Source organism: Cavenderia fasciculata (genome assembly GCF_000203815.1).
Source record: "Cavenderia fasciculata unplaced genomic scaffold Scf_EJPB12P01AWP9W-5, whole genome shotgun sequence".
In the NCBI taxonomy this organism is placed as follows: domain Eukaryota; phylum Evosea; class Eumycetozoa; order Acytosteliales; family Cavenderiaceae; genus Cavenderia; species Cavenderia fasciculata.
Genome location: NW_004457703.1, coordinates 574199 through 599083, shown reverse-complemented (window position 1 = coordinate 599083; position 24885 = coordinate 574199). Strand labels below are relative to the sequence as shown.

General features: G+C 32.4%; 8 protein-coding genes across 8 annotated transcripts; 2 read left to right on the top strand and 6 right to left on the bottom strand.

Annotated features, from left to right (window-relative positions):
• Positions 1-494: 494 nt before the first annotated feature.
• On the bottom strand, positions 495-1714 carry DFA_06837 (uncharacterized protein; the record flags this gene model as incomplete). Its single annotated transcript, XM_004366154.1, has 4 exons — positions 495-1005; positions 1106-1290; positions 1358-1576; positions 1661-1714. 4 exons carry the CDS (start codon positions 1712-1714, stop codon positions 495-497), a joined length of 969 nt encoding a protein of 322 aa, XP_004366211.1.
• Positions 1715-2027: 313 nt separating this feature from the next.
• On the bottom strand, positions 2028-6296 carry DFA_06836 (uncharacterized protein; the record flags this gene model as incomplete). Its single annotated transcript, XM_004366153.1, has 7 exons — positions 2028-3109; positions 3174-3452; positions 3546-4115; positions 4208-4741; positions 4831-5366; positions 5470-5844; positions 6247-6296. 7 exons carry the CDS (start codon positions 6294-6296, stop codon positions 2028-2030), a joined length of 3426 nt encoding a protein of 1141 aa, XP_004366210.1.
• Positions 6297-6929: 633 nt separating this feature from the next.
• DFA_06835 (uncharacterized protein) lies at positions 6930-10537 on the bottom strand (the record flags this gene model as incomplete). The annotated part of the gene is made up of 7 exons (XM_004366152.1): positions 6930-8026; positions 8091-8375; positions 8458-8598; positions 8759-8995; positions 9080-9607; positions 9821-10359; positions 10440-10537. The coding sequence occupies 7 exons, from the start codon at positions 10535-10537 to the stop codon at positions 6930-6932; spliced, it is 2925 nt and encodes a 974-aa protein (XP_004366209.1).
• Positions 10538-11184: 647 nt separating this feature from the next.
• On the bottom strand, positions 11185-13885 carry DFA_06834 (uncharacterized protein; the record flags this gene model as incomplete). The annotated part of the gene is made up of 7 exons (XM_004366151.1): positions 11185-11917; positions 12022-12199; positions 12257-12328; positions 12399-12677; positions 12761-13312; positions 13402-13671; positions 13861-13885. 7 exons carry the CDS (start codon positions 13883-13885, stop codon positions 11185-11187), a joined length of 2109 nt encoding a protein of 702 aa, XP_004366208.1.
• Positions 13886-14047: 162 nt separating this feature from the next.
• On the bottom strand, positions 14048-14889 carry DFA_06833 (uncharacterized protein; the record flags this gene model as incomplete). Its single annotated transcript, XM_004366150.1, has 4 exons — positions 14048-14097; positions 14304-14414; positions 14478-14750; positions 14823-14889. 4 exons carry the CDS (start codon positions 14887-14889, stop codon positions 14048-14050), a joined length of 501 nt encoding a protein of 166 aa, XP_004366207.1.
• Positions 14890-15057: 168 nt separating this feature from the next.
• DFA_06832 (uncharacterized protein) lies at positions 15058-17261 on the bottom strand (the record flags this gene model as incomplete). The annotated part of the gene is made up of 5 exons (XM_004366149.1): positions 15058-15362; positions 15436-15984; positions 16055-16587; positions 16691-17170; positions 17191-17261. 5 exons carry the CDS (start codon positions 17259-17261, stop codon positions 15058-15060), a joined length of 1938 nt encoding a protein of 645 aa, XP_004366206.1.
• A 377-nt stretch (positions 17262-17638) lies between these two features.
• DFA_06831 (uncharacterized protein) lies at positions 17639-18853 on the top strand (the record flags this gene model as incomplete). Its single annotated transcript, XM_004366148.1, has 3 exons — positions 17639-18075; positions 18173-18455; positions 18617-18853. The coding sequence occupies 3 exons, from the start codon at positions 17639-17641 to the stop codon at positions 18851-18853; spliced, it is 957 nt and encodes a 318-aa protein (XP_004366205.1).
• A 526-nt stretch (positions 18854-19379) lies between these two features.
• On the top strand, positions 19380-24822 carry DFA_06830 (uncharacterized protein; the record flags this gene model as incomplete). The annotated part of the gene is made up of 8 exons (XM_004366147.1): positions 19380-19833; positions 19936-19993; positions 20073-20423; positions 21139-21414; positions 21489-22972; positions 23023-24010; positions 24084-24565; positions 24806-24822. The coding sequence occupies 8 exons, from the start codon at positions 19380-19382 to the stop codon at positions 24820-24822; spliced, it is 4110 nt and encodes a 1369-aa protein (XP_004366204.1).
• Positions 24823-24885: the final 63 nt, after the last annotated feature.

Below are 24885 nucleotides of genomic sequence, written 5' to 3'. Positions count from 1 at the left end.
AAACCAAACCTTTTGTTCATTTTTGATGACTTGGTGTTTTTTTTTTTTCCTTTTTATGTCTAAACAAACAAACAAACAATAATATTATTTATTGGTTACCCTTTATCTTTAGTTTTCATCTTCAACATATTTGTTCAACGAATTATATTGGAGGATAGATTGAATGTTAACAATCATCAACAGTAATAGATCAATGCAAAACTGTTGTTGATTGTAACTCGGCTAGTTAGCGATCATCATAGTCACACTATTATCATTATGTTTAATTGCATGTGTACTATAGCACAATCACTATCACGATGAGTTAGAAGAGTATGTAGGATGTGGATCGATTAGACAGAGATCAGAGAGACAATAGATTCATAAGAAGAAACAAGATTAAGTGAACTTTACTTTTTGATGAATCATTATAATGATCATCGTTTGAAAAGTTGGTTTGGTTATTTATTTATTTATTTATTTATTTGTTTGTTTGTGGTTTAACAGAAAGGTTCTTAGAAACCTGGGATAATAATATTGGAATTGACAGGAATAACATTATCGAAAGTGAATTGCTTGGTAGATTGGTTAGAAAAGATAATGGTGGAGAGGATCTTGTTATCACTGGTTTTAACAAGGATGGTGATGGATCCAGCAATCTTGTTGAGTACAAATGGTTGGAATGTATTTTGGTACTCTGGGTTGAGATCTTTGTAGATGATATCTACCTCTCCATTATCAAGGTTCAAGAGAGACACTGTAACACCTACACCATTCTCCAAGACACAATAGTAGAGTTGACCATACACCATAAAGAGTTGTTCGGTACCTTGGATTTGACGACCTTTAGTGGAAAGGATCACTTGTTTAGCGGTACTTCCCAAAAGAGAAAACTCGCTAATCCCAGTGTATTCACCAATCGAAAAGTAGACATAAAAGTAATCAATTCCATCAAATGCACAGGTTGGCACAGAGTTGAATTGAGAAGAACGATTTAATTGTGTTGGTCCTAATGCAATTGGTGTCCTATTTTAATTAAAAGAGAAATGGAAATAGATTAGTATTTATTGATTTATTTATTGGAAATATAATTAATAGTTGTATATTTTTAAAAAACTATACATACTTGGATGGATAGTCAGTGCTGAAACTATATGGAAGTAAAGCAACAGTTTCAAATCCAGTTCCGGCCAAACCTGGAAAGTAAGCAGTCTTGGTTTGTTGCGAGAAATATCCGTATGGTTGATCAGAGAATGTTGGCTCATTTAAAAAGTTGGTTGTTGAATTAAATGTGTTGATAAATTCATTGGTCTAAATAATAAATATTAATATTAATAAATAAATAATATATGGGTAATAAATTTAAACAAATACATACATTGACATTGAAAGAATAAATTTGATAATTTGTACCATTGGTGGTAAAGAATGTAACAAATGGATCAACAACTTGTAAGTACTTGAGGATTTTAACACCAGCATTGTTGACAATTGATTGGTTTTTTAAAACTTGGCCAGAATAAATATCAATTTCAAGATATTCAATGTTCATATCGGGTTGTTGATTGAAAATCATCATCGGTGAAGATTGACCATTCTAAAATAGTACAATAATAAAATTGAATAATCAATACAATCTAGAAACTATATATTTTCTTATCAACTTAAGTTTTATACATACTATGCTACCAAGGCAAAATAATAGGAGTAGAGTTGATAAAATAATTAATTTCATCTTTGACTGAAAAGAGAATGTCTTACTAAACTTTTACAATGGTTAAATCAAAGAGTTTTTCCTTAAATACAGGGTATCGAATATTATTTAAATAAATATTCTATTCTATAAATTGAGACTGTGAAATCATTTTATAAAAATCGAATCCGTATAGAGAAAAATCTTTAAAATTCAAAGCTCCTCTTTCTGATTTTTTGAAACGAAACATTCCGAGGCAGCTAGGATATTTTTGTGAATTTGTCATGAACCGTCATTTGACATCATCATCATAATTAAAGATAAACGAAAATTACAGAGATATTTTTTATTTAATTTAATTACCATTATTCATCTCCATTGATACCTTTTTTAATTTTAGGTTGTATTGTTTTTTCTTTAATTGCATTCTTTGATGTATGGTAACACCAGCACCAACAGCCATCAAACCAATGCCACCAACTACAGCACCAACGATAATCTTCCAAGAATTTGATGAAGATGCACAATTATCCTCTGGATCTGAATTGATTAAAAGGTCAAACTGAGGATCAAGTGTTGCTTTGTAATTAAAGTTGGGGATGAGTGTAATGATACTGAGTATTTGTTTTGGTGTATCGCTGTCTTGATTGTTGTTATTATCTGTTGATTGGTATGGTTGTACTTTATATGATATTCTTCTTGGTACATTATCCAATAATGCACGATTGATTAATTTGCCAACAACAGCTTGATCCTCTCCAACATAGACTGATGTAAACTCTGTTGAATTGGTGACTATATTATTATTATTAAAATCTATATCTAATTCTCCACATCCATCATTTCTTTGTGGTTGAGTGATATTGGTTATTAATTCAAGTGTATTTAATCTACTATCAAATTCCCAACCATCAATATCGATAGTATATTTCATCGAACCGACATCCAGATAAAATAATTGACCTGCAAATGTCAATGGTATCTTTGACTGTGATTGGCTGTCTGAGGTTGATTTAAATTGTAAAAAGGTAATATTGACTGAATTGAAATAACTATTATTCGAGGTCATATAAATCCAATTACTTTGAATAAATGAAGTGTTGTAGATTGATGTTTGGTTGGAAAGTGTCCAGTTGAGTGTTGTCAAGTCCACCATCTTTACAGTGTTGTCTTCAATATCAACCTCTCTTATTTGTGAAATAACAAATTCATAAAATATGTTTTTGTTGTTGATTATAATCTCTGGAACCGATGGGTTTGGATCTACATTGGTTCCATTTCCACTGTTTCCACCTTGGTCGGTAGTTGGAGTTTCACAATAAATACCAACTCTATTATTCACACATAAACATGTACCATTCAAACATTGACCAAATCCATTACAATCAATTGTATTATTAGCTCCAAGCTTTAAATCCATACATGGACTAATTGGACCTAAATAATAAGAAATAAATTAATATTTAATTATTTTGATTATTTAATATTTTTATATGCCTACTTTGAATAGTTTGAACAGAGACTGAACGAGTCACAGGATCAAATTGATCAGATTTCATTGTTAATGTAAATGAGTAATCGGTGCTTGGAATCAAACCAGACACATTACAAAAACCAAGATTCAATGCAATGCAAAAGGTGTATGGAGCTACTTGTGGAGTAAGAGGGTTAAAAATCGATAATCCATAGGTAATATTACCTGGGACACCATTAATACCTGCCCATGTGAAATTTACAGTATCATGTCCTGTTGTAAAATCCAAAGATGTAATATTTGGGACTATAATAGATAATAATAATATTATTATTTTGATTAGTTAATAAGTACTTTTTTTATAATTTTTAAATTTTTTCTTTTTACTATTTAACTTACAAGGGAAATAATTTATGAATACCTTTTTATCGAGACGGATATTATCTTGAGCAGTTGTGAGAGCAGCATAATATAGGTTATCAGCAAATGGAAAGGGGATATTAACTCCAATCACTATATTACTAACATTGGTATTGAGTAGAGCCCCACCAGTACCGGGGAAGTAATTCATGGAGGGATGAGCAAAAGAAAGCAGTGGCGATCCACCTAACCAAGTCATGACAAAGGTATATGAAATTTTGGTTGCATCAGTTTCATTCTTTCGTTGTGTGACCGCAACTTCAAAGTTGGACAAGTTGGCATAGGTTTTGAATACGACGTACTCGATATTGGAACGACGAGATGTCAATGGGTCAACGATAAACGATGAAAGATTATAATTTGTGTCTGCTCGTAAATTATCAATCTTTAAATATGCAGTTTTGTTGGTAACATTGTAAACAAGCACATCACCATCATAAAAATAAGCAACATATGAAGTTGAATTGGCAAGATTGCTAACATTATTATATACTGTAAGTGATTTAATTGCAACTGTATTTGGATTGAATGTTGTATTTAATTTAATATCTAAAAAAAAAAAAAATAGAAAAGAAATTAAAATTAATAAATATTAAATATTAATAATAAATATTAATATTTTGTTTTTTTTAAATGTTTACCTCCTAACCAAATAAAATTTCTTGAATAATTAAGTATTGTTCCACTATTGGTAGCAGATGTTTTAATTGTATAATTGGTTGGTGTTGATGAAGCTGGGAATACAATATAGGATTGTGTAGATGTTGTTGATGATCGAGTAGTCGAGGTAGTTAGATCTGTGATATCTGCTGTATAGGTAACTGGTCCTTCTCCTATTGACCCCAGAGTGAATGAAATATTGATGGCCTTGTACGAGGGAACGAGGTCAAAGCCCAAGTTACTAATGATTGACTTTAATTGGACCTGTTGTATTTTAGCTTGGGACTGGCCGAAATTGGTAACCTTGACAGTGACATAGACCATTGCCCCAATTGGCAACCCGTCCAAAGTACACACAGTGGCAGGCAAACACTCCCATGTTTGCGATCCCGGTGATTGAGTAGTCACTTGATACACATTACCACCATCCGTATTAAATCCTCCAATCGATGTAAAATTAATTTGAATTGTATCAGTTGTCACCGAAACTATATCAAATTGATTTATTGTTGGATCTAAAATATTAAATAATATAAATAAATAAATAATAAATATTAATTAATAACAATATAAATAAATACTTTTAGTTGTTATGTGTACATACATAGAGGCATTGAAAAAGAATTTGTTTTAATAAATGGGATAGAGGTATTTTTGATATAATCAAATGAATCTTGGTATACTCTAATGAGACCTTGAAAGGGGTTTGGCAAGTTGATAAATGTCATATCTTTGGAGATGATAAATGAGTAGCCTGGCTTGTAGTCAACGGGTGAGCCAACCGATGGTACGAGGACAATCGATCCAAACGACTTGCTGTGAAGATTGTATCCAAAGTCGAGGTTGGTCAGATTGATTGCCGTGTACGATACTGCTTCGACGTAGCCTTCGTTGGTGGTCGGCGTAGTAGCAGTTAGGAATGCATTTGCAATACGATGCGGACCCAATATATTACATCCACCGTAATACATAGTTGCAGCACCCGTACAAATAGACACATCATTTGCAAAGGTGATAGAGGTTGCATCACCACTAACTCCTTGTACAACGAAATCACTATAGTCATTATAAGTGCATTGACCAATCGACAACATAGTTCTTGCATTATAATATGTCTTATTACTTATTCCTTCACAAACACTATATAAAGTAAATCAAAAAGTTAATATATCTACTCTATATCCTCTCATCCTCTCTCTCTCTCTCTCTCTCTCTCTTTATAACTTAATACAAATGTACATACGAAGTAGTAGCAATCTTTTCAAAATAGAGAAAAGGAGGAGTTGAACCTTTAGACGAAGCTGATTGAGGTGGACCGACCTTGAAATAAGCCCATTTGCCAACACCTTGGTACGGGGCAGCACACACGCCATCATTGTAGTTTGTGGCAAGAGGTGCGAGAGAACAGTCGGATGTACTGTAGATGTTGTATGTGATCATGTATGGTTTATTAGCCGATACTGACACCTTGACACTCTTTACATCGTATTGGTAACATTGATCGGGTAAGAAGGAGACGACCTTTTGTGGGACTGATGCAGCCTTGGGTTGACCCGACGCACTACAATCTAGTTGTTGATAGATTGCTACGTTTACATACTCTGCTGTTAGTATGCTACTAGTTTCAACAAACGTTGGCTGTGAAGTTACACTACCACACCAACCACACAAAAATATAAATAAAAAATTAAAATAAAATGATGATGACTTTTCACAGTACTGCTGGTACAGCTTCTGTGTGTTGTTGTTATCATTGCTGTTATCTCTTTCTCTCTTGTATATAGATAAATAAATAAATAAATAATGAAAAAGTGATAAGAATCTATATCATCTGTTGTGATACACAACAACAGCCCGACCTACCTATCCAAGACAAAAACAGATGATATTTTCATCGATTCTCGCCGTTCGTGTAAAAAGTTTTACAAGATATTTTTAGAAATCAAAAAAGATATTTACTAATCTAATGATCATTCTGACCAGGTCTATAGTTATAAAATATACAATCATCTGTACATACATTATCTTCAAAATAATTGTACAATATGGTGTATATGGATCGATTCCCATTATCTTTATAGGGACGCTAATAAATCATCCACCTCCTGTACAGTTAGCCAGATCTTCAGGTAAACATCTAAAGAATATAATTCAAAAGATTATAAGAGATTTTCTCTTTCTCTTATTTTTGCCTTTAAATTTTTATATACTTATGTTATGGTTATTCTCATTAGTTAACAACAATTAATACCAATAAATAAGAAGAGTAAGATATATATATAAATATGGAATTATTAAAAGATATCTTTTACTAATCATTCTCTTTAGAATCTAGAGTTTGTCAATGGAATCAAATTTAATCAAATTTAGAGTAACAAGAGAATTTAATAGATTCAATCATACTTGTCCATTGTGTGGTGAATCGTTTTGTGAAAACGAAATCATATTTCCTGTACATATGCTCCGTTGTTTCTATGAGTACACCAAAAAAGCTGGTCTAACTGACCAACTAATCTCAATCATGAATGAACCAGACGATGAAGATGATTATTTATATGGGTATTAAATGCCACTGGGATTCCAACAATTTAGAAATATTAGTAAAATGGAAACTATTAGTCCGTTATTCTACATTTTTCTTTTCCTATTTAAATAATTCGATAAATCCTAGATATTCTATTTCTTTTGTTTATTTCTTTCCGTCTAATTGAAATTTTTTAATTTTGCTTCCATCTTTTTTTGATTCTTTACATAGGTCATTTTCTTTCTGTAATACATGATAGATGCTGTAGCAATGGTAATAGCAGCAACACCACCAACAACCACACCGACAGCAATCTTCCAAGTGTTGGACGACGGTGAAGAACATTCATTCTTTCCACTGTCGACATTGATTAAAAGAGAGAGATCTGGATCCATGACAGCATTGGATGTAAAGTAAGGGATGAGTGTTACAATACTGAGCATCTGTTGTTGGTTGGATGGGTTGGTATATGGTGCAACTGTGTATCCAATCTTTCTTGGGATATCATCCAATAGTGCACGATTCAATAATTTACCCAAAATCATTTGATCCTTTCCAACAAAGAATGATGTAAATTCCGTAGAGTTTGTTACAATGTTTCCATTAAATTGAATATCCAAGTCGGCAGAGTCAACACTTCCACTACCATCACCACATTCATCAACTTGCTCTGGTTGAGTTACATTTGTTACCAATTGAAGTGTATTTAATCTACCATTAAAATGCCAACCATCAATTTCAATTGTATATTTGATAGCTCCAACATCAATATAAAATAATTGACCTGCAAATGTTAATGGTATCTTTGATTCTTCTCCATTAATATTTGTGTCATCTTGATATTTAATTTGTATAAAGTTGATATGAATGGCATTTAAATACTTTATACTTGTGTTGGTTGCAACTGATGAATAATTCCAAAAACTTGTAACCAAGTTATTAAGAGTAGTCGTTTCATTTTTTAAAGTCCAATTTAAAGTGGTTAGATCCAAGTTGGTGATAACATGATCGTCAACATCGACCTCTCTGATTTGAGAGACTACAAATTGATAGAATATATTCGAGTTGGTAATAACAATCTCTGGAACCGATGGGTTTGGATCTACATTGGTTCCATTACCACTGTTTCCTCCTTGATCAGTTGTTGGAGTTTCACAATAAATTCCAATTCTATTATTCACACATAAACATGTACCATTTATACATTGACCAAATCCATTACATTCAACTGTATTATTTATACCTTGATGATCAATACATGTATAATTATTTGGATCTATAAAAAGAACAATAAAATAAATTAATATTTAAATATTTATATTTTTTTTTAATTTACTTACAAGTTAAGGTATGAACATAAATAGTTGATTCAATTGGATCAAATTGAACAGACGACATTTTAAGAGTGAAACCATAGTATGAATTTGAAGTCAGTCGAGTGACACTACATTTTGAAATACCTAGTCCATTACAAACAACATTTGATACGAGTTGTGGACCAGTTGCATTTGGGTTGAATATAGATACTTGGTATGTGATATTACCTGGCATACCTCCCATTCCCACCCATGTTAAATTAACAGTTTCATAATCTACAATATTTTTGAATTCAATAATTCCTGGGACTAAAAAATAAATAAAGAATAGAATAAAGATTAATAAATATATTCGTCATTAAATATTTATAATTAATTTTGATTATCTTACATGAATAAAGTTTAAATGAAGATTGAAATAATAAAGTTGTAATATCATTTACAATGGTTACATTGATATTAAAGGTATTGGATGCAATTGTTATTCCATTGAGTAGGATACTACTGGATGTTGGGGGACTGACAACTTTACCTAGGAAAGTAAAAGTGGGAGTATAGGTTGAATTATTTGGAACACCTCCAGTAGTATTGACATCCATTTGAATAGAATTGTGGAGCGTTGGACAGATTCATTCTCTGCGTATAAATGGCCGACGGATCGCCAATAGTTGGATACGAGTTGAATTGGATACATGTACTAGGTGAACTTCTAAGATTGGCGTCAACTGCAAACATACAAACTTTGTTGAGTGTGTCTGGTAGCGTAGATAACGAAAACTCTACAAAATCGGTATAATCAATTGGATCAGCAATACCATTCAAACTAACCGTAAAATTAGTTGAAACGTTTGGTATCACTCCTTTAACAATTGGCAATAAGTATACTTTTGTAGTTCTAATATCAATAATTTGAATTTCCATTTTTAAATCTAAAAGAAAATAAAAAAACAATTAGTTAATTTAAAATGATTCATTCATTTAATGGATGTTTTCTGTTTATGTTTTTTACATACTATAATTATATTCATAGGTAGTTTGAGTTGATAGATGAGTTCCATCATCGAAAGCATCAACGACGATTGAATAATTGGCAGTGATTGTAGTATTGTATAGCAAGTATGAATTGGTTGTATTGAATGTGACTGGATTACCACCAGTGGTACTTAAATTGGTAATAGAGATTAGGTAGTAGGTTCCTATTCCACCAGATAGAGAGTAAGAAATATTCATACCAGCTGGAATGCGAACTACACTGTCAATCTCTAAATTGGTGATTGGTTCCATGAGGGGAACTAAAAGACTAGAAGTAGCCGCTCGTCCTCTGTTGGTAACTCTAACCGTGAGACTGACATCAACACCCGGTGGGAACCCACTCAATGTACAAATATTGGTCGTATTACAACTCGGACTAAAAATGGTACCTAAATACGAAGTTGTTACTTTAAAAACATTCTCTCCGATAAATCCACCTTGTAAAGTTGATGTGACTGTAAAACTTCTAGTAGTTATTAAACTTGGAGTTAACTGTGAAATGGTTGGTACTATAAATATAATTTAAAAAAAAATTAATTATTATTTGTTTGTTTGTTTGTTTGTTTGTTTGTTTGTTTGTTTGTTTGTTTGTTTGTTTGTTTGTTTGTTTGTTTGTTTGTTTGTTTGTTTGTTTGTTTGTTTGTTTGTTTGTTTGTTTGTTTGTTTGTTTGTTTGTTTGTTTTGATTTTTTTTGATTTGATTTGTTTTACACAGTTACTTACCATCTGGAAATTGAATTAAAGATTGTGAGATAATTTCTATTGGAGCACCGGAGAAGTCCATACCATAGGACTTTAATTTAATGTACATTGGAGTGGCAGCTGGGAATCCACCGATAGAGACAACCATTTGACTGCTCATCTTGTAAATACTGGAATCTGATCCAATCTGTATCATCTGTGAATTAAACCATAAGATGAATGCGAAGACTGATGCTGGCTCTGTTCCAAACGATCCGTTTTCAATGAGTATATCTTTGTATCCAATGACTGTGATGGTAGGGTTCACTTTAGTATATGCACTCTTTGATGCAAAGGCATTGACTATTTGATAAGAGTCTGGTGTCACTGGACATCCAGTTGTATAGGTTCGTGTATCAGATGACGTCACGCAATCAAGTGATGCTGTCATATTTAACTGGATCGATGAACTGGTTCCTCCAAGTGCTCTAACCTTTGATCCAACATCATCCGAAACACATAAGTTTTGTGTTACAACTGTCCTCGAATATTTAAGTGTCATATCTGTATCAATATTACATCTAAAAACAAATATTAATTAATTAAATATTAATATTATTATTTCAATGATTTCTTTTCAATTATATTAATTTAAACATACGATTGATTTGAATATTTTTCATAGTATAAATAACCAACTGTATCTGATGGAACGGGCATGATGGGAACATCAGTAGTCGCCATGACATAGGCATCCATTTCAGACCAAAATGTGCAAACTAGCGGTTTTGGCCTTGAAAAGATGGGAATGATGCAATCACTCGTCACCGAGTAACCCACCCACATCGATGAGTGTCACAAAAAAATTATTGTAATAAGGCATGCATTCACCTGGGTACAATGAAACTACCTTCATAGGGGTTCCAGTGCATCCTAGAGTGCTATAATGTTTGAAAGTGACAGGGTATGGGGTGGTAGCAAGACTGTATTTAGGGGTTGGGGTGTATGTGGGCTGCTGCTGAGCCTCCACTACCATCACACCGACCGAGTCCCATAGTAAACTGAAATTAATTAAAATACAAACTACTATACTTGTAATATAAAGTATTCTTCTATTTTGAGTATTATAATACATGTGTGTGTGTGTGGTGTCTACTTATACATAGACATAGAAATATTATAAATAAATGATTGTCTTTTTTTTTTAATATGAGGACTCGTTTTAGTTTTGAGACCCAGTGTCGATCACTCGAGAGAAAGTCGTTCGTTCTCAAAGCCATTCGAAATGTTCTACGCAACTGAGATTTTTTCGATTAAAATTAATTTTTTATTGAAAAAGGGCGCGAGGCGTCAAGAGCAGGACGTCATCGACGGCTTCAATTCGGAATTGGTTGAACGGGAAGCTATTAGTTGTTGTTTATGCTAAATGCTCTGAACCTTTCTTGCCTGCTAATAGAATCTCGTCTTTGAGTATTCATTTTGATTCTGTAGAATATAGTGGCCACAGAGACTGCAGCCACAACAACAAAACCAACTACTACACCAACAACAATCTTCCATGAGTTTGATGAAGATGATGATGACGAACGGTCATTTGGTTTGACCAATAATTGAAGCTCTGGATCAAATACAGCATTGAGATTAAAGTATGGTATCGTTGTAATAATACTGTATAACATTTGTTGTTGAGATTCAGAAGAGGATGAGGAACTGGAGGGTGATAGTGGTACTGAAACAATTCGATTCGATACCTTTCGAGGAATATCATCCAATAATGCACGATTAATTAATTTACCTAAAACTAATTGATCGGTTCCAATTACAAACGATGTGAAATCGGTAGAGTTGGTTGATACTATATTGTTGTTGACGATGGTCGTGTCTTGATCTTTATCATTGTATGGTTGAGTGATATTGGTAACCAATTCAAGAGTATTTAATTGACTACCAAAATTCCAACCTTCAATATCAATTGTATATTTAATCGATCCAACTGTAACATAAAATAATTGACCTGCAAATGTAACTGGAATGTCTTTTGGAGTTGAAGTTGGAGTTGTTTCTTCTTCTTCATCTTGTTGTACATATTGTAAAAATGTAATTTTAATTGTTCTATAAATACTATTACTATTACTATTACTATATGTTGAATAAAACCAATTATTAAGTAAAATTAAAGGTGATATGTTGGTTGATTGGTTTGATTTGTCATTGTCCAGTTGAGAGTTGTTAAATCCAATGACTTGATAATATTTTGGTCAATATCTAATTCTCTAATTTGTGAAACAACAAATTGATAAAATATATCTGCATTGTTGACAACTGCTTTGGGTTTGTTTGGTGATGGTTCGACGTGACTGTTTACCCGATAATCTGCTACCTCTTCTCCACCATCACCATTTCCACCACAAAAAGGTAGAACTGTGCCACAATAAATGCCAACTCTATTATTCACACATCGACATATTCCATTTATACATTCACCAAATCCATTACATTCAACTGAGTTATTAATTCCTTGACGATCAATACATGTATAATTATTTGGATCTAAATTAAATACAATAACCAATTAATATTTAATTAAATAATTAATTAATTTGATTTGTTCTTAACATACATTGTAAAGTTGAAACAAAAATAGTTTGATTAATTGGTAAGAATTGAACAGATGACATTTGAACTTCAATAGAATATTCAGTATTTGAAGTCAATCCAGTGATGAGACATGAACTAATATTCGAACCTAAACACCAAATCAATGGTACTTGAATCGTTGATTTTGGATTAGATACAGATACTTGATAAGTAATATTACCTGGCATTCCACCATCACTAATCCATGTCAAATAAATTGATTCATAATCACTTGTTGAATTGGTTGAATTTATAGTTGGAACTAAATCATGAATATAAATAAAAGAAATTAATTAATTAAGATATTCATTTTCTTTTTCTTTTTTTTCTTTTTTTTATATTTACAATTATAAAAGGTAATTTCGGTCTCTACAGTAGAGATAAATAATACTTTTAGATCATTATCAATTGTAATGTTAATTGGGTAAGAGACAGTGAGGTCATCTGGTAAGATATAGAGTGTAGAGTTGTGTTTCTGTTTTTCGGGTGTCTGGGATGAGTATCGAAAGCCAAATGTATAATAAGTATCACCTGGTACACCTCCATCATGGTGTGCCGTCACTATAAAATACCCAGCGTCGTACACTTGAAGAACTTGCAACGAGAGATTCGAGATGACTGGGTAGGTTGTCGCGTCGAAATATACAGTGTTGGAAACACGGCCATCATCATCGAAAGCAACTATACTGACAGGGGTCGTTGCACTCTCTGGCATTTCAATTTGAACAACAAAGAAATCTGGCCCTTCCATGATCACTGGAAAATTTGTTGTTGTCATCATATTATTTACGGTAATATTTAATTTAAAATAATGGACATCACTTCCAACCACTTCCAATGTAACTTGAATCTTATTTGTAGTAGTTTTTGTAATTTCTGAATGACTAATTATCAATGCTTTCAAAAAAAAAAAAAAAAAAAAAAGAATAAATTTAATTAATTATTAATTATTAAATATCTTTTTTTAATCTATAGAAAATACATACGACCAAGCCATCGGACCAAAAGAGAGTTTGATCTAGTTGTTCCTTCATTCACAGCTGTAATATGAAAAGTATAATTGGCAGGATCTAGGCCAACCGGAAAATTGACCCAAGACCTGTTATCAGTGAAGGTATCGCGAGTGACATTGCTCAAGTTTGATTGTGAAACATTGAAAAGGACGGTGATTGGACCATGACCAGGTGGATCAATTACCCAAGACACATTGATAGTGTTGTAATTTACGAGTCGTTTGGCTGTAATATAAATCGGACCTTCTATTTAAAAAGAAAGTAGTTACATTAGTCATCAAGACATTTGATAAATAGTACTATTTAAAAAAAAAAAAAGAGGGGAGCGGTACGGCTACTTTCTTGATTGCGCTTCTACTCCAATAGTATTGTGACTAATGTTGTTGTTTATTACAACTAGCGCTACTAATAGTACTAGTAATCTATTTATACAATGATGATTATTATTATTATTCATACTTGTGTGGTTGTTTATATATATTTATATATATACATCAAGATATAACAACAACAAATTGAATAGTATAATACGAATGAACACAATGTGATCATATTGTACATCTTTTTATGTTATATCAGTCTCCCCTCTTTTAGAAGGAACCTCAAGTGGGAGGGATGATCAAAGCCATCTTGATAATTCTCCCTCGATGGATGCACTGAGATATAAATCTAAATGGAAATAATAAAATATAATGAACAAAAGTCTCAGTGTATATCTGGGTTGTGCTTTTGATGAAAAAAAAAAAAATTATTAATTTTAATGGAAACATCAGAGTTGCAATGCCAACAGATTGGATCAATTGTTGATCCTCCTCCACCACCACCATTTGTTCCATTTCCATTTCCACCTGGAATAACGATTTCACAATAAATACCAGTTCTTGAATCATCACATAAACAAGTACTGTCAATACATTCACCATGACCATTACAATCAACTTGACTATTTCCATTATTATAATCAACACATGTTACATTATTTGGATCTATTAATAATAAATAAAAAAGGTTAACATTTAATGAATAAAATATAAAAATATAAAACATACATTGTTTTGTTTGAGTGTTAATTATTTTAACAAATGGATCAAATTGAACTGATGACATTTGAATTTCAAATGAATAATTTGTTTGTGATACCAATCCAGTGATGAGACATGAATTAATATTCATTCCACTGCACCATACATACGGCGAATTTCTGGTGTCAGAGGGAATACTTGATACTTGATAGGTAATATTACCAGGTACACCACCAGTACTATTCCACTGAATTAAAACAGATTCATATTCAGCTGATACATTTGCCTCTAAAGATGGGACTATAAAAATAATATTAATTAATATTATTTATATAATTTTGATTTAAATTATTATTCTATATGAGTACATACAATTGTATAATGAAAAGATTAAATTTGTTTTTTCTGAATAGGGAACACTATCAGCATACCCATCCATATTAAAGGGACCACTAGGAATGATGGGATTGTATATAGTGTAAATGTTATTTTGATAGTTATCCGTTACAACTGGATAATCAGTAGTCCATGTATAAATGGTTGCATTTGGTTCTCCTCCAAGAGAAAAGAATGTAAATTCGGCATTGTTTGTCCCATTTGAATTTAATCACTGGAAAGGTGTGATTGTAAAGTTGGTAATGGGTGGGTAACTGACAACAGTGGTCAAGTTGAAAATAATTGAATCAGTTCTGAGGGTGGTCACAGTGTCTTCAATATAGGCCTCAAACTGGTAGTATGTTGAAGCAACTAATGGTGTAATGAGGTATTGTAATGAATTCTTTTCAGTCCAAGAAGAACCATCCATTGAATCAATATACAAAGTATAATTAGGGTTTAAACCCTCTGCTCCAAATGAAACCATTGCTCTTGTAAGACCAACCCATTCAATCGTAACATTATTTAATTTAAAATCTAAAAGAATAAAAAAAATTAATTAAAAATTAAATTAAATATATTAATAATAAGATTGATAAACTTTACGTACCTCCTTTTGATATAAATTGTTGTGATGGAGCATTCAAAGTAGTTCCATCATTGGTACCATTACAAGTGACCGTGAATATGGTGGGGGTAGTTGAACTGTACGAATAGATGTAAGAGGCAGTGAGGATAGAAGAGATGTCTACCAACTTGACACCATTAGATTCAATCAAGAGGCCACTGGTGCTTGGACCATACCCATATCCCAAGTAGACGAAACCAATCTCGACGGTATCTGATACAATAGTCAATGTAAAATCAAATGTTTCGATTGGCAGTGCAAGCATAACATCTTTCTGCATCAAATTAGTCGCAAACGTATTGTTGACCGTTACCTTGATAGAGATGCCTGATCCAGCTGGTAAATCATTCAGTACACAACCAACTGGTGGACAAGTAGATTGATCATATACTCCACCAACCACACCACCAGGAAACACTACTACTACAATTCCATACAAGTTTTGACCAACAAATCCTCCCTCTGATTGATAATTAAATTCTATTTTTCTTGTAGTTATCAATGTAGTTGAAATACTCTTCATTTTTGGATCTATTAAATAAATAAATAAAATAAATAAATATATATATATATAAATAAATATATTTTTTAATTTACTTACAAGGAGGGATATGAAATTGTGAAGTTTTAAATTCAATTGAATTTGGTTTGTTGAGGACATAATTTAAACCATTTTGAACAAACAAAAGGTAACCTGTGAAATTAACGTGTGGAGAAGGGAAATACATTTGATCGGACATTTTATAGATGTAACCTGGTTGTTGATTCCATGATGATCCATTGGATGACAACCAAGTCACATTTGCAAAAATGGTTGTACCCAAAGGATACCCAAAGTTCAGATTAGACACACCTACAGTAGTGTAGGATGTAACGGATGGGATTGGATTGGAAGTTGAAATCAACCCATTTTTAAAGGCACTCATAATCCTTTGACCATCCAACGTCGGTGGACATTGACTTTGATAGGTAACAGGTGATCCTCCAGCACAATTGGTATCCAGTTGAATGCTCGATGCTGTTCCATCTAGCGACTTGATAGACCCGGATCGCATATCACTAAAAGTACATGTATTTGGTAAAATAACAACTCTTTGATTTTGATAATTATTTATATTTGTAATATTACAAGTACTAAATAATAAAATAAATAATAATCAAAGATATTATATTAGTGCGAGTAGTTGTTGACTGTTAACATTTATATATATATATATATAGGGGAGAGAAGACATACGAAATGGTAGTTGATAAACGTTCATAATATAAACTTGATGATAGCCCTGTCAACGTTGGAATGGGTGGAGGACCAAGGTAAAAGGTCATCCATGGAGGTGAAGGGGTGGTACCAGTGTTATCGGTGATAATACATTTTGATGGCATGGTAGGGATTGCTATACTGCTTGCAGATTGTGGATAACAACCTAGTAGTGTGTAGAATTGGTATGAATATTGGTTGGTTGTTGAAACAGAGACATTGACACTAAACGTGGGATAGTTGTAACAAGTATTTGGCATAAACGAAACAATCTTTTCAGGCAGACCTGTTGGAGTACCACCAACACTACAAGCACTATTTGCATAGACACTCATAACAACAAAGTTCTTTTGAATGGTTGATTCGGTATAAATGACCTCTGGTTGAGCCATAATAATGGTGACACTCATCACACTCGATAGCAATGATAATAATATCAGTGCTTTCATCTTTTCTTTTCTCTATAAATATATATATACAAAGATAGATAGATAGATAGATGAACGACGGTTGAATGAATGAATGAACGACTTTGAGTTTGATGTGACATTCATTGGAATGGCTGGTCAAAGACATTCGCGCACAGGTTAAAAAGTTGAAAATCTCATCGTTGCTGCGAATAAACTATAGTTCAATCTCTATGTTTAGCCTGGGAGGCATTTGTTTAATATTATTATTAGTCATTGATTGTATTTTATCTCTATCTCTATCTCTATCTCTAGATGTAACAAAAATGAAATGAATGATATACACTCAAGTTCGACTGAGCAGAGGGTGAGCAATAAAAATAAATTTAATTAAATTTCTGATCATCGGGGATGAAGCGCGGATATCTTCACTAATATAAAGTTGAGCAAAAGCATAAATAGATAGTAATCTTTTATTTATTTATTTATTTAAATTTGTATTATTATTATTAGAGATAGAATGACTAAACTATTTATTGGAGTTGATGGTGGAGGTACAAAGACATTGACAGTGGTGATTGATGAACAAGGTAATGAGTTGGGTAGACACCACTCTGGAGGAAGTAATCATCATAGTGTAGGTGAAGAGTTGGCAAGAGAAGCTATCTTTGAAGGTATTAAAGAGACTGTAAAGAAGGCTGGAGGTTCACTATCAGATGTTGCACGTGTATGTCTTGGTATCAGTGGTATCGATAGACCCGAAGATCAAGTACTGGTTGGTACTTGGATGAACGATATCCTCCCATCCGTCACATACGATGTTAGCAACGATGCTGTCATTGCCCTCGCAAGTGGTACAATGGGAAAACTATACGGTTGTGTCATTATCAGTGGTACTGGTTGTATTGCATATGGTTTCAATCGTCAAGGCAAATCAACTAGATCTGCTGGTTGGGGGTATGTACATACACACAAAACAACACAAATCAATCAATCAATCATACATATATTATAACTTAAACTAAACTAATAACATTTATATCAATTTGTGTAGACCATTGTTGGGAGATGAAGGAGCAGGATACCAAGTTGGATTCGATATGTTGAAAGCAATTGTCAGCGCAAAGGATGAGACGAGACCAAAGACACTGATGACTGACAAGGTATTGACGCAATTATGTATGAAGTCAGAGGATGAACTGATCACCTGGGCATACGACCCCAAAAATCAAGGTTGGCAAAAGTTTGCTCAACTTGCACCCATCGCCACAGAGTGTGCTTTGGCCGGTGACGTTGCAGCTCAACAAGTATTAGACAAAAATGTTCAAGCTATGGTTGTATGTAATTTAAATTAACATTAACATTAATTAATGAAAATTAATTAAATAGAATAGAATTCGAATGATAGATTGAATGATAGATTGACAATTTTCATGAATGGTTCAAGATAGATACTAATTAATATCATATCATATGTATGTATGTTATGTATGTATAGGAATATATTCAAAGTGTATTTGTCAAGCTTGGATTGGACAAGGAAAGCGAATCGGTTCCATTAGTATTGGCAGGAGGTAATATCGAGAGGGAGTGTTTGTACAGCAATCAATTGAAAGCATCTATTGCTAAAATACTACCAAATGCCAAACCAGTATTCCCAAGTTGTGATAGTGGAAAGGGTGCTGCTCTCCTTGCACTCGAAAAATATAAATCTGCTTCTACTGCTGAAAAATAATAATTCTAATAATACTTAATAATAATAATAATACTTAATAAAACACCCATCATCTATATAGATATTTATAATAATAATTGACAATTAATTAATCTAACTTCAGATCATAAAGATAGATAGAAAGATAGATAGATTCGATTTCCACAAACCTACTATATGCAAGAACCAAAAATACTATTTTTTGGTTTGGGTTTGAAAATATCATGATCCACACAACACACACTCCCATCCCTTCTCACCTCACCCTCCATAGATTTTACGTGAATGTATGTATTTACGTATGAAAGTATACTTTCTTCATTCACCCCCTGACTTGCCTTGTATTTGATTAGACAAATAAAAATAAAAATAAAAATAAAAATAAAAATAAAAATAAAAATAAATTGGGATATAATTAAAAAGAAGAACATGTCATTTATTATTTTACTTTTTTTTTTTTTTTTTTTGTATTTATATAAAATTTATATTTTTATATTGGTTTCTCCTTCACCTTCACCCATCATCTTCACCTATTTTATAAAAAATTATGAATCCAAAAATAGATAATCAACAAAAGTATTGCAGTAGTTCAAAAAACTATGATCAATTAGATAAAGAATTATATTTTTTGGAAACTGGGTTCATTAGATCAAGATGTTTACAAACTATTATTAAATTAAATATTCCAATGTTGATTGGAGATACAATGACCGAATCAAAGACAGCTAGGGAATTGTCAAATCAATGTAATGTTGATTGTAAATCATTGTTTAGGTTACTTAGAATGTCAAGTTTATTTGGTTTATTTGAAATGGTCAATCAAGAAGGATCATCGTTTGAAAAAACAAAATTCAAACATTCAGAGTTATCATTATTATTGTTGGATGAAAAAAGAAGAAATTTGTCTGAACTAAGAACAAGTGATGTTTATTATGATATATGGAAAGGAGTTGGTGACTCTATTGAAAAAGGACATTCTACCTATCCCCAAGGACTTCAAGGTAAAGATTTTTGGGAAATATGTAAATCTGTACCAGAAACCAATTCCCTATTTAAAAATGGGATAATGGGATACACACAATCAACAATCGATCCTTTATTAGAATTGGGAGATTATTCAAAATTTAAAATTATTGCTGATATTGGTGGCTCTCATGGTTTGTAATGTATCAAATCAAAAAAGGAAATTGATTTATTATTAAATATTAATTATTTTTTAATATATTATTTATTTATTTAGATTTTTGGATAAAATATTAAAAAATAATCCATCAGTTGAAAAAGGAATTAATTTTGATTTGAAACAAGTATTGGATAATCATTCTAATAATGATAATAATCAACATGACCTGAAAAGATATGTTAATCATCCAGGAAGCTTTTTTGAAAGTGTTCCAAAAGCTAATCTCTATATTTTAAAAAGTATTCTTCATGATTGGGATGATAAACATTCATGTCAAATTCTAAATACCATCACAAAATCATGTGACCAAGATTCTAAAATTTATATTTATGATTATGTTTTCTCTGGTGATCAAAATATTGATCAAGCAATTTCACTATATGATATTCGTAAGACACAAAAATCAATGTAATATTCAATTCAAACCATATTACTAAAACATGTAATCCCTTCCATAATCTATCTAGATATGTTTCAAGTATTTAATGGAGCTGAGAGAACAGTCCAACAATTTGAAGAATTGGCTAGGAATTGTGACCTAAAAATAGAAGATATCCGAAGGGTCCAAGGAAAATCATTTATCCAATCATTGGTCATAATGTCAAAGAAATAAATAAATAAATAAATAGAAATCTATTCTAAAGGAAATACTAAACATGAATGAATGTTTACTACTTTTCTTGTCCAAATACTCAAGAATCATGCAAAAAACCAAACCTTAATTTTGCTCAAATCTATTTTTTATCACCCAACACCCTCATTCCCAACTTCATCAGCAACCCATTCATTCTGAGGTTTATTATTAATAATCAGATCAATCAATCAATCATCTTTCTTTTTCTTTTTATGATATCTGTAGATAGATAGATAGTATAGATAGTATATATCATAAATACGATAGATAGATAGAAAGACCTCTAGTTAGCTAGTAGTATTTAAGTTCATTTCATTCTTTTGATTGTGTAGGTAGAGTAGAGCAAGCAAACAAGCAGATCAGATACTTGCAGAATTTGAAAAAGATAATATCTATAGATGTTAATATCTCATCATATCTTACAAACATATATATAGTGTGTATTAGAAAGAAATCTTTATATTATTTATATTATATATTACTGTACAGTACGATGATTGAAAAATCAATACAAATGGATTCTTCGCCATCATCGAGTACCAACCAAAGCAACTCTTCTTCATTCAATGATGAAGAGCCAGAAGAGGGAGAGGAGAAATCAATCATCGACCAAAAGATCAGTCGATTGAAACCAACATTTGATCTTGACAAGGGCAAGGGGCAACACGGCTCCTTTCTTCCTCTACGTCTCCCAAGTGACGGTTATATCGGTAGTAACATGTCGACAGCATCTTCATTAAATGATCAACATCGTAATGGTCATAGGTATGTGTATTCAAGAATAGGAAAAAGATAGCATCATCATTTGATCAAAAGTCACTAAATTAAATCAATCTTAGCAATAATAATAATAATAATAATAATAGTAAGAGTAGTAGTAGTAGTAGTGGTACCAGTGGAAGTAGCAGCAGTATAACATATAATCAACCTGCACTCATTGATTTAAAGCAAGAACAACATGGTAAACGTTCGGCTACTACTAGAGGTAGTGGTGGAGGTAGTGGAACTGCATCATCTTTGATCGGTGGAAGTGGCAGTGGCGGTGTGAGTAGTGGCAGTAGTGCTGCAAACTATACTATCGCCAAATCACAACCAAAAAAGAATCCATCAACTATATTCCAATCAATGACAATCACACCATTAATGTCACCTCCTCTTGGTCAAACTAATATAGACATCAATTTTCCCTCTTCCTCTTCCTCTTCTTCTATGATGAAACAACAACAATATGACAAATCACCTAGGATGAATGGGAATTCTAATCATCATCACAACCACAATCATCAAACCATTAAAAAAGAAGACTATGTAGATGACAATGTACAAAATAACAACAACAACAACAACTCTCAACATCATCAATCCAAATCAACCACCAATAATAACAATAATAATAACAACAATGTAAATAGTAAAAGTAAAGTAGATCAAGATCATGCGACAGCAACCGTAGCAGGAGATGTAGAACAACCAAAAAAAGAAAAACAAGATAAAAAGGCAATGAAGATTACTATCAAATTATCAAAAAAGGAAGACAAGGTTGCGAAAAGTAGTAGTAGTAGTAACGACACTACTGCCTCTGCTGTTGCTAAAGATCAAGACAAAGAACCAGCAGATACAACAACAACAACAACAACAAAGCCTGCGCAGGTTGCTGTCAATAATGCATCTGGTGATGTTAAAAAAGAAGTACTTGACAAGGATGTTAAAATGGTTGATAAAAGGGATACTCTTTCCTCTTCTTCCAACAACTCAAAGAAACAAGATGATACTTTATTGTCAAAGAGAAAATCAACAGATGATTACAAAAATAAGAAATCAACAAAAGATCAAATACTGTCAGACTCTGAATCAGAAGAGTATTATGATTCCGATCAAGAAGAGGAATTACAAAGGATTAAACAACAACAACAGCAACAACAAACACACCGACAACTACCTGTTGAACAAGAGAAACCACCAATACAACCATCATCATCATCATCGACGTCGATGGTTGTTGAACAACAACAACAACCAATGGATTTATCATCAGAAGATGAGGAACCTGAAAGATCACATAAAAAGTCTAAAAGAGAACATGGACCACCATCATCTCTTAAAAAGAATGCATCATCGTCATCATCAAAGAGAAAAGAAAATATTGTCAGCGCTGAAAGAGACTACAAATCAAACAAGGAAAATGTTGGAGGTGGTAGTAGTAACAGTAGTAGAGAGGACAACAACAACAAAGAAAAGGAAAGAGAAAGAGATTTGAAACCAAAAGAAAGAGAAAGAGAAAAAGAAAAAGAAAAAGAAAAACAAACTCAAAGAGAACTTTCAAGTAAAAAGGAACTAAAAGTAAAAGAAATACCAACAACAAAAAAAGAAAAGAAACAACAGGAAAAGAAAGAGAAAGAGATGAAAAGGATACAAAAATTGCAAAATCTAAAAAAGAAGAAAATAATGATAAAATTGAAAAGAAATCCTCATCAAATTCATCATCAAATTCATCATCCAATTCATCGTCTGTTGAAAATCTATCACCTCCACCTCCTCCACCTCCACCACCTCATGCACCACCTCCACCACCTCCATCATCATCATCGACTGGTAAAAAGGATAAGGATCCATTCATGGTAACGGATCAAGAAAAAAAGGAAATTGAAAAGAGAAAATCACCACCAAGAGAAGGTGTACAAAAGGAAGTAGGTGGCGGCGGCAGTGGAAGTGGAAAAGAAAGTGGTAGAAGTAAATCGAGAACTGAAGAAAAGGAAAAAGACACACGTGACAGAGACAGAGATCGTGACCGTGACAGAGACCGCGATAGAGACCGTGACAGAGACAGAGATCGTGATAGAGACAGAGATCGCGATAGAGGAGGTGACCGTGACCGCGACAGAGAGAGAAGAAGTGATCGTGATAGAGATAGAGATCGTGACCGTGACAGAGACCGCGACAGAGATAGAGATAGAGACCGCGGCGGCGACAGAGACAGATCAGACCGAAATGAAAAGGAAAGAGAAACAAGAGACAAGAACAAACGTGATGCAGAGAATAGCAAGATTGAACTATTGGACGATCCTTTTAGAGCCAAAAAATCAAAGTCTGAAGAAAAGATTATTCGAGCGGAAATTGAAACTCTCAAAGAAGAGTCAAAGCGATTGAAAAAGTCGGCACGCGAATTACAAACTCTCAACGAAGTCGAATGTTTGGAAGTCTATCTACAAGTTGGATTCAAATATATTCATGCAGCTCATCTAATGATGGAAGTCGACTCGACCAGTAAAACAACAAGCTATTTCTATGATGCTGGTGTATTCTTTTCATTTACTTCAAAATTATCCTCTTCTTTTAAACATGAACAAGCTTCTTTATTATTGTATGTAAATTGAAAAGTTAAAAGTTAATACCCATGTATAATATATTAATATTTATATTTCATTATTGTTTAGTTTAAAATGTACATCATTTTGTCATGCTAAAGGGTTTTATTTAAAACGTGAACAATTGAAATCATTAAGAAAAGAGTTGTATTCTTCAAATCAAGGAAAAGGTTCATCAATTAATACATCCTCTACATCTTTACCTACTACCATTTCTTCTTCAACTACTGCCGCCGCACCATCAACTCCAACCTCACCATTATTATCACCAAATCCACAACAACAATCAAGTAGTAGTACTACGACGACAACCACTTCAACAACCAGTACATCATCGACAACTAGCAGCAATACTAATAATAATAATAATAATAATAATAATAATAATAATAATAATAATAATAATAATAATAATAATAATAATAATAATAATGTAACAGCCAACAACAACAACAAATTACTATTCTTCCTCAAAGAGTCTGAAGATTTATTTTCATTCTTTGAAGCTCACGACAAATCTTCTAAAATGGCATTCGATCATGATTACTTTGGTATATCTTGCTTGGAATTTATAGATATGATTAAAATGGAATGGGAAAAAATTAGCAAATAGAAATAGAATAGAAAAGAATATAGCTATAGATAACCAATAATTATTACCCAATCCATCCTACTACTCTAGAATACTCTAGAGAGACCACAACAAGAATAAAATGAAGAATTCTTGAACAATAACAGAAAGAACCAATTTGTAGATATAAAGAGTATAAACCATTTTTATTATATTGTAGGATTAGATACAACATAGAAAAAAAGGAATCAGATTATTATTATTATTTTGGTATGTTTGGATTGACATTTGACAGAGATG